Source organism: Mus pahari, chromosome 12 (assembly GCF_900095145.1).
Source record: "Mus pahari chromosome 12, PAHARI_EIJ_v1.1, whole genome shotgun sequence".
Classification (NCBI taxonomy): Eukaryota; Metazoa; Chordata; class Mammalia; order Rodentia; family Muridae; genus Mus; species Mus pahari.
The window spans coordinates 13,450,744-13,460,348 of record NC_034601.1 but is presented as its reverse complement, the minus strand read 5'-3'; the positions used below and the strand labels follow the sequence as shown (position 1 = coordinate 13,460,348).

The window sequence follows — 9,605 nt, the reverse complement described above, 5'->3', positions numbered from 1 at the left end:
ACCTGCCTCTGCCTCCCAAGTGCTGGGATTAAAGGCGTGCGCCACCACGCCCAGCCGCTTTATTTCTTGAGACAGGGTTTCTCACTGCCTGGAGGCCAGCAAGTCCCAGGATCCACCTCTCTCTGTACTTCCAGCACTTGGATTACAGATGAGTGCTGTTGCAACTGGTTTCCCATATAGCACCAGTGTCCAGACTCAGGGTCTCACGCTCATAGGCCAGTACTTTACCATGGCGCCATTTCCTCAGCCCCTTGAAATTTAAAGTGCATATAAATTGCAAAAGTCATTAGCCCTTTACTCAGGGACTCTTCTCAAAGGTAGCAACCACCTTTGACTCTTGCTGTGTCTTCTAGCATGCCCCTGTGTTCTTAGTAGCTTGCACGTGCTGCTTCCTTGTAAGTTGTGTGAACGATATGCAGACTTGCTCTGTAGCTCGACATTCTCTTATCTCTGCACTGCTCCCAGTGTTTGACTGAGTGAATCAGTAATGAGTGTTCATATTTTATGTCTATACAAACAGTGCACTGAGTGCAGAAGCATACTGCACTTGATAGTTGTTCTTGCCTTTGGGCAGTTGGGGGCCTGGTTTTCTGGTTACTTGTTGCTAATTTTTCCTGTGCCTTTTTACTTATATCTCAGCACAGTTAACCTTGGGCTTCATGTTCTCTGTCAGTTTTTTTCCCCTGGGACCTATCTTCTAGAGCCTGTTGGTGTGATAAAGATAGGCATTAGGGCCTTTTCCAAAGGCTAAGTCCCACATGGTCTCCATGGGATTGTTACACACTGTGAAGAGGGAGGTAGGAGTGGTGGGCAGATGCTCTGAATGCATGAAGCATCAGAGACGCCTTTCCTTGTCTCTTAGAAATGATGGTAAAAAAGATGGCAAAGTGTTGAATATTTCTCTCTCTGGTAACAAGCCTACAAAATATCTGTCGATCTAATGCTGGACACCTCTTCCTTCCTTGTCTCCTAGGACTTTATTACTAGTGGTTTGGGTTTTAAACATTCAGGGGGAGGGGGCTCATGTGCAAGCCATGGGCTTCTATCCTAGGTAGGTGAGCAAACCATATACACAGTAGTGATATGCCAGCAGTCCACTTACATAATAGGTGTGGGTAGAAATTCCTAGCACTTGGCAAGTAGAGGCAGGAGGATCAGAAATTCAAGGTCATCCTCAGCTGTATAGTGTGTTCAAAGCCAGCCTGGGCTTCATGAACCCTGTCTCAAAATCAAAACAAACAAAAACAACAACAAACAAAGCCAGGTAATCCCAGCACTCAAAAGGAGAGGCAGGGGCTCTCTGCGTTCAAGGCCAGCCTGGTCTATAGAGCGAGCTCCACGACAGAATTGTATAGAGAGACCCTATCTGAAAACCCCACCACTACCAATAAAACAAAGCAAAATAAAGAACAAAAGAGCACACACACACAAAACCCTTAAAAAATGGGGGAGAGCACTTCTGTTTTTTTGTTTTTTTGTTTTTTTTGTTTTTTTTGTTTTTAAATCTTAGAATGGTGATTTCTGACACCCAAGGGAGAAAGAAATCTTTCTATGTTAGACATCTTTAGGAAACCAGAAGAGCAGGTACTCTTTCCCTTCAGCAGTGTGGAAGAAGGTAGGCCAAGGAAGGAGGCCTGAGGTGGAGGACAGTAATAAAGAAATGGAGATCAAAGAGTCCTAATTGAGAGCTGTGAAGGGGTCCTTGAGTGATAACTAGGGCCCTAAGAATGGGGCATGGAAAAGAGGATCAGGGAAGAATTGGAGGAAAGACTAATCTGTTTATTAGCACAGCCATGGGAGGGTCCTTTGTGCTTGAGTGGTAGACTGTTCCACTGTTGAGGATACCCCAGATGAATCAGAGTCCAAATAGGGACAGCTTTGCCTGAAGAAGCTGCAGGAACTCACTGGTACCTCATCTGGGCTGACTAATATTTATGTGTGATAGAAGTATTAGAGGATTCCATCTCACTCACAGTTAAGTAGGTCTGGCTGGCCTCAAATTCTCAGAGATCCACTCACCACTGTCCCACAGAATGCTAGGATTAAAGCAGTGGTTCTCAGCCTTCCCAATGCTGTCTGACCCTTTAATACAGTACCTCATGATGTATGTATGTATACTACCCCTATCCATAAAATTATTTTTGTTGCTACTTCATATCTAATTTTGCTACTGTTATGAATTGTAATGTAAATATCTGATATGTGGCCCTTGTGAAAGGGTCAGTTCATGCCCAGAAAGGGGTTGAAACCTACAAATTGAGAACTGCTAGATTAAAGGCTTGTGCTACCTTGCCCAGTCCTAGCAGGGTTTCTTCCTTTTTTTTGTCCTTTAAGATTTATTTTTGTATGTGAGTACAGTGTAACTGTCTTCAGACACACCAAAAGAGGACANTAGATCCCATTACAGATGGTTGTAAGCCACCACATGGTTGCTGGGAATTGAACTCAATCCCTGGAAGAGCAGTCTTAACCGCTGATCTCCAGCCCCCCGCTGGGTTTCTTAAATTTTCAGATATACCATGTTCCAAGGGCAGCTGTGGAAGTTTTAAGACCCTCATCCTAGCTGCCTGGAAGTTGGTATTCTCTTAGCAGCCTTCCAACCCTTATTGTGAAGGGAGTTCTAGGCCAGAATGATTGATCAGTCCCACTAGGCTCCATTCTAAACCAAGGCAGCTGTGGCCAGAACTGGGTAGTGCAAGAAAGGGGGCTAGTGCCTCACTCCAAGGGAGACAAGAGTGGCTGTATGTGTCAAAGTGCTTAGTAATCATTCTGGGGGTAGAATGGGGGAGGTGGTAGTGGCAAAGCCTCCCTCAGGGTGGTCAAAAGGGACAAGATAGCAGCCAAGTCTATTCCAGGATAGACTAGAACCAATCACAGTCTCTGTGGTCTTATTGTAAGGAAGAAGTTGAACCTAAGTAAGTAAGAGTCTGAATTGGGGCCACACCCAAGACTTGGTGTTTGTTTGGGACAAAGTGCAAGGTAAAGGAAGGCTTTTTTTTTTTTTTTTTTTGGTTTTTCGAGACAGGGTTTCTCTGTATAGCCCTGGCACTGTCCTGGAACTCACTTTGTAGACCAGGCTGGCCTCGAACTCAGAAATCTGCCTGCCTTCCAAGTGCTGGCATTAAAGGTGTGCGCCACCACCCCCTGCTCAAGGAAAGCCATTTTATTCAGTAGCTTTACTTAATGGAGAGTTATCTTCAGACTAGAAATAAGAGCAAAAACATTTTCAAAATATGGTTTGTAGGACTGAAAACAACAATCAAGGCATCTGGATTTATTAAATATGATGAGACTGTGCAGGCACTGCAAATGGGATAAGAGATTAGCAGAACATCCTATTGCCCTGTACAGCTCACAGCAGACCTGGCTTCTTCCAGCTGAGGTTGTGTCCCATCCCTGCAGTGTGGTGTGTTGTTGTGGTGCCCCTACCCCTCAGTATGTTCAAATCTGTCAAAATAGGATTATCGTTGGCCTCTACTAGGTTGATGCTCTTCAAACTCAGGGTCACTGATAGTCAGTGCCATCTGTATCATGTAATGTACTTACTCTCCTGGAGAAGCACTCAGGCTTTTGGCAATGTCCTCTGTCTTGCATCTAGTGATACAGAAGAAACTTGAAGGAATAAAATTGGTGCAATAAAGAATTTAGCTGAGGAGCCAGCAGTGATGGCTGCCTTTAATCCCACCACTCATGAAGCAGATCTGGGCAGAGCTCTGAGTTTGAGGCCAGCCTAGTCTACAGAGCAAGTTCCAAGACAGCTAGGATCACTCAGAGAAACCCAATCTTGAGGGGCAGGAAAAACAAAACAAAAAAAAAGAGAAGGAAAGTAAGAAAAGGAAAGACTTTGCTGAGGAACACTGCCTCCAGTGTTAGGGGAAGCTCAGTAATACACCGACCAGACTTAGGAACTGTAGGAATGAAAATTCTGCATCATAATTCAAGTGCAGGGTTGCTGAGGAGGTTCTGCTAATGTCTCTGAAATTGAGTTCCAATTAGGTCCTATTCCCATAACAAAAGGATACAGCCCTAATTGACAACCGGCCCTAGGCCCATCCCTACCTCAAAGAACAGGCTTTTAAGGACAGTTCACGGAAGCAGCAAAGGGTCTCAAGCACCATTAAATCCGGATCCACCATTAAGCCCCCTGCGCTCTTTTCAGGAGAAGCATAATTTTGCTGGGTTTTCTGCCATAATTCTAACCCTGGGTAGCCACGATGAAAAGAACAACACTGATGTACTTAAGAAAGAGTTCTGGCTGAACCTCTGCAGTGTAAAATATTCCATCTGCCAAGCGGTCAGACTTGTAGTTTCCTCTCTCTGTTTACATTATTGAGACCATAAGCTGAAACCTGAGGGAGATTTAAGGATGACAGCATATGTGGAATGTATAAGTCTAAGACCGATATAAGCAGGATAAATGCTGTGTTCCTTTTTGTGCACTAGCCAGAACCGGTCTTGAGCTATTACTAAAGATCCTTTTCCCTTCCTGTATTCATCCTTACATACTCGGGGTGATTTCTCACTGGGAAGGCATATTAATTCCTATCACTGGTACTCTTTGCCTGCTGCTCACCTGCACATTTCTTTGTCCAGGTCATTGATTGTAGTTTGTTTTCCTACTGTCTCAAAGCTGTCACACTATGCTATGTCCTATATCTGTCTGTTCCCTGCATGAAGCTACCTGGTGTTCTTTGAGCTAAGGCTGTGCTGTGTCTTCTGGTTGTCGTGAAAGCACTTGGCAGCAGTTTGGGAGGAACTTCTTAGGAGTCTGGCTCAGCCTTCAGCTATGACACAGAGCCCATCTGTGCGACTCTATCCCTGTCACATGCCTGTGCTTGCTCCCCTTTTTCTGTGTCCACATGAATGTTGGGGATGTGCTGTCATCAACAAGTGCTTGATTGACTTGCTGCCCTCCCTTGGGACTGGATATTAGTAAACTCTTGTGCATCTCTAAATTCTTCCTGTAGTTGTGTGGCTATTTACCTCTTGATCCCTTTTATATACTTGCCAGAGGGCAGGAGGAGGGACAGGTAGGTCTTTTGGGACACAGGTGAGGCACGATTGATTCTGCACCCAGGTCTGTTTCGCCTCAGTGGTTTTCATCTTTTACCAGGTGATGTTTCCATTTCCAGTGAGAAGCCTTGCAGCCTGGGTCTCTAGTGGCCCCGCTCCTGCTGTGTCTGTTCCTATACTTCCTGTGGGCTGGGCTGGGTTTTGGTACTGCTCTGCTTCATTATTCTCATGTCTCTTGTGGCTCCAGGGAGCTTTTCTCATATATCTGTGCCACACCTGTATGCCTTGCAAGCAGGCACCTGCTGCTGCCACTTGCCAGACCTAGAGCCAGAATTTCAGAAAGTAGATAGATGAGGCCAGAACTTCAGACATGCTGGTAATAAAGGATCCAGCAATGTGATGTTTTATAATAATCTGTTAATGATTGTGGGGTAGAGGGAGTATGAGTGTGCTGTGGCATGCATGTGGGGTTCAGAGGGCAACTTTATGGTGCCAGTTCTTCCACCTTTGCATGGATCTAGGGGTCAGACTCAGGGTGTCAGGCTTGTGTAGCAAGTGCTTCTAACTGCTGAGCATCTCACTCTGCCCGTGATGTGTTTGGTCTATCTCATTATTGCTATTTCTACATGTGGTTTTTCTATGATTTCATAGGTGCAGTGCTGTAGTCCACACATGTTTTTCAGTAACTACTGAGTTGGTTTGTGTTTTGGAGGGTCACAATGCTTTTTTATTTTTTATTTTTTTTAAAGATCTATTTTATTTATGAGCACACTGTAGCTGTTTTAAGACACACCAGAAGAGGGCATAAGATTCCATTACAGACGGTTGTGAGCCACCATGTGATTGCTGGGAATTGAACTCAGGACTTTTGGAAGAGCAATCAGTGCTCTTAGCCACGGAGCCCTCTCTCCAGGCTCAGAATGCTTTTGAGTACCAGCTGGATTGGACTTTTATCCCACTATGAGTTGAAGCCCAGAGTCGGCAATTTTCTGATTAGTTTGCCAGCAAACCCAGTGCTACAAGAAGACAGGCAGTGACCAACCAGAGTAGCCAGTATCTCAGGCCTATAGCCTCAAGTAATGTTTCTTTCTATCACATGCATACTTGTTCTTTCTTTTTAGAAAATATTTATTTTCTTATTTTCTTTTATGTGTATGAGTGTTTTGCCTGCGTGAATGCATAATACCAAGTGCAGTGCCTTCAGAGGCAGAAGAAGATACTACATTTCCTGGAACTGGAGTTACAGGTGGTTGTGAGCCACTATGTGGGTGCTAGGAATCAAATTCAGGTCCTCTGAGAGAGCAACAAGTGCTCTTTAACGACTGAACTCTCTCTCCAGCCCCTATACCTGTTCTTTCTGTGTTGTGAGTACGGATAGAGGGAGGCAGTATGTGCTCTCTGAGCTCTGTTTGGCCCATGTGCATAGCTCTTTCCCCCGGAGTGTGAAAAGGATATCCTTTACTAGGATAGTCCTTTTTCTATCTGTATATAAAATGTTTTTTCGATGTTTGTTGTGGTTTTACATTGGTATACTATCTCCTATTGTTCTTAGTAGTTAGAAGTTGGAGCTGGTCTCTATGGTTCTGTTAGGAAGACATGACTTGACACACACAAACTTTTGCCTTTTGGGGAATGGGATGTGGCTTGTGTGGACTGTTCATTTTATAGGTGAGAAATGTAGAGCTACAGTCTCACAGTACTCAGATGTAGAATTGCATAGGGGCTCAGGAACTCACAGGCCTAGAAATAGAGGCTGGCTAGCCACCCACTGACCTAATCAGCAGTGCTGATTGTGAGCAATCTCTTGGGTCAGTCCCCCTGTCCTTCATGCCCAGGGGCTTCTCTTTTCTTTATGGTAATTACCTTTTGTTTTCACCCTTCTTATGGCCCTGCCCTGCTGAGTCCTCTGTCCTGGTTCCTCCCCAGGACTTGAGCCAGGCTAGTTCCCGAGGGACAGTACTTATCTACCAGGGTGGACTTGCTAATGTTTTTAAACATCTCTTCTTTTGTATTTCAGTGAGGATGCCATGAGGAAAGCTGGTGTGGCCCACAGTAAATCTAGCAAGGATATGGAGAGTCATGTGTTCCTGAAGGCCAAGACCCGGGTAAGACCCTGCTGGCCAAAGTCCTCAGCAGAGCAATTCCAGGAGGAGTGTGTTGCTGATACTGAGCAGCTTCTACTTGGATCCCGGAGAGGGGAGTGCTTGCTTGCTACTCTCAGATACAGCTGGCTTTGCCACAACACTCTGGAACTTCCCATGTGTCCATGGAAGTCAAGATTCCTAGATTGGCACTGCAGCTACAGGCCCTGCCTCTGACCCTGGCCTCATTATAGACCATGTCATATGTATGTAGTTGGCCCTGTGATTCCCACAGGGAGCTCCTTGGATCCTATAAAAGAGATGCTGGCTTTGTGCTACACATCCCTGAGGCAGGGGTCTAGAATCATTTTTGGTTTCTCTGTTCAGGGAGGTGGCCAGTGCTGGAAAAGTTGAGGGTGGAACTTCCCAGGTAGAATTGGAAGAAGACTTTCCAGGCTGGTACAGCACCAGCCTCTATGTGACCTTCTTTCAGTGTGTTAGCTCTCAGGAGTAGAGATTAGAAGTGAAGCAGGAGGCTGAACGATGACTCAGCAATTACAAGACCATACTGTTCTGGAAGAGGACTCAAGTTCAGTTTCCAGTACCCATGTAGGATGGTTCCCAACAGCCTAACACTCCATAGACACCTGTGCTCACATGCACATCACCTACCCACCCCACCCCACTCCATTCCTGCCCCCACCCCTACCCCTACACAATTTTGAGTTAAAGCTGGGTGCATGCTTTTAATCTTACCACTTAGAAGGCAGAAGGAGGTGGGTTTGAGGCTGGCCTGGTCTACATATCAAACTTTAGACTAGCCAAGGCTACAAGTGAGACCATCTCCAAATAAATAAAATAAACAGTCTATTTTTTAAAGAAAAAGTGACGAAAAATGGCAGAAATGAAATGATACTGAGTAGAGGTGGACAGTGTGTTTTTGTTTACAAGTACATGGACAGACAGATTTCTAGAGCTATGGGCTCCTCTGTGGATGATAACGTACATTTGTTTTCTTTTAAAAGCATTGTTGAGATTAAATTAAGGTATAACAAATTCACTCACTGGAGGTATATAATTCAATCGTGTAGGGTAGTGTTAGAGACTTTACACAAGTAGCAGTCACGCTCCATTTCCTGGCCACCAGCAGATACTCACCTACTTTATTGCAGTGGGCTTTCCCACCTGAAGTTGCTTTATCAGCATAGTCAGCATGATTTGGGTTTTTTTGTAACTTACTTTTTTCACATAGCACAATCTTATCAGTGTTCATACATTGACCATGTTGTAGTGCATGCCTGATTCTTTTTTCTTCTTTTCAAGGCAAGATTTCCTGGTGTAGACTAGACTGGCATCAACAGAGATGACCTACTGTATCATTTTCTGTATATTGATGAATCAGTCTTCATTTGAGTGGTTTTCATTTGGGGGCTATCATGAAAAATGACTTATTTTAAATACTCATATACTAGGGGGTGTTATTGTTGTTGTTGTTTTGTTTTTGTCTCAAGACAGGGTTTCTCTGTATAGCCCAGGGTGTTCTGGAACTCACTCTGTAGACCAGGCTGGCCTCAAACTCTGAGATCTGCCTGCTTCTGCCTCCTGAGTGCTGGGATTAAGGCGTGTCCTACCACCACCTGGCTTCACCTACTAGTTTGTTTGTTTGTCTGTTTGTTGTTTTGAAGACTTATTTCATTTCTCTTGGGAAAACAAAAACTCTGTACACACTTGGGGTTCACATTTCTAAACTGTTGTCTGGAGTAGCTGTTTTGTGCCAGCTCACAAGCCCCAAAAGACCACAGAGGAGCTGATTCTGATGCAGTCGAACTAGGGTCTCTTTTATTCAAGCTTGGCTCACTCACCACCAACCCTGACACAGCAGGATGGGCGGGTGCAGCCCCGAGCCCTCAGTGGGACAAGGTTTTATAGGAAATGGTGAGCTAATAGGGGACCTCAGCCCGGTGAGCATCTAGTTGAATGACTACTGTAAGATGACAGGTGAGTGCTCTCTGAGCAAAACCGCAAACAATCACAGGAGGTCTGAAAGGACATCTCAAGCAATCAGACTAATCTTGATTGGCTGTTGCTAGGAAGTAGCTAAGGGGTAACTCTGGGGTATGAGGCAAGGACAAGCCATTGGGTTCTTCCTGGTACTTGGGTGCAGCTTGGTGTCAGCTGCAGGTCAAGGTCTCAGGCTCCCTTTTTTTTTTTTTTTAAGATAGAGGCCAGTCCCAAATGTGGAGTAGGTTTGTCCTCTAAGCTGTGTGGCATCTACCAGCTTGTCCTTGCTATGCCCGTGTGTGAGAAGTAGTCACCAGTGCTTCTGATTGCTGTTTGTCTGCATAGTGATGATGTCTCACGTCTCTTTAGTGCTTTTGAGCCATTTGTAAACATTCTGTGGAAAAATGTCCATGTTTATCCTTTGATCATTTTTAAATTGTTGATATTTTAAGTAGTTTTTTATATATTTGGGTATCTAGATCATATAAATTGCAAATATCTCAGAGATGG

General features: G+C 44.7%; 1 protein-coding gene across 8 annotated transcripts in view; it reads left to right on the top strand.

The window, feature by feature from the left end:
* The window catches only part of Med15 (mediator complex subunit 15), a 72,427-nt gene that overhangs the window by 19,372 nt on the left and 43,450 nt on the right, over positions 1-9,605 (top strand). For all 8 annotated transcript variants that reach the window (XM_029544401.1, XM_021209283.2, XM_029544399.1 and 5 more), the window contains exon 2: positions 7,031-7,118. In XM_029544401.1, coding sequence (XP_029400261.1) covers positions 7,031-7,118 — 88 coding nt within the window. The remainder of the gene's footprint in view (positions 1-7,030; positions 7,119-9,605) is intronic.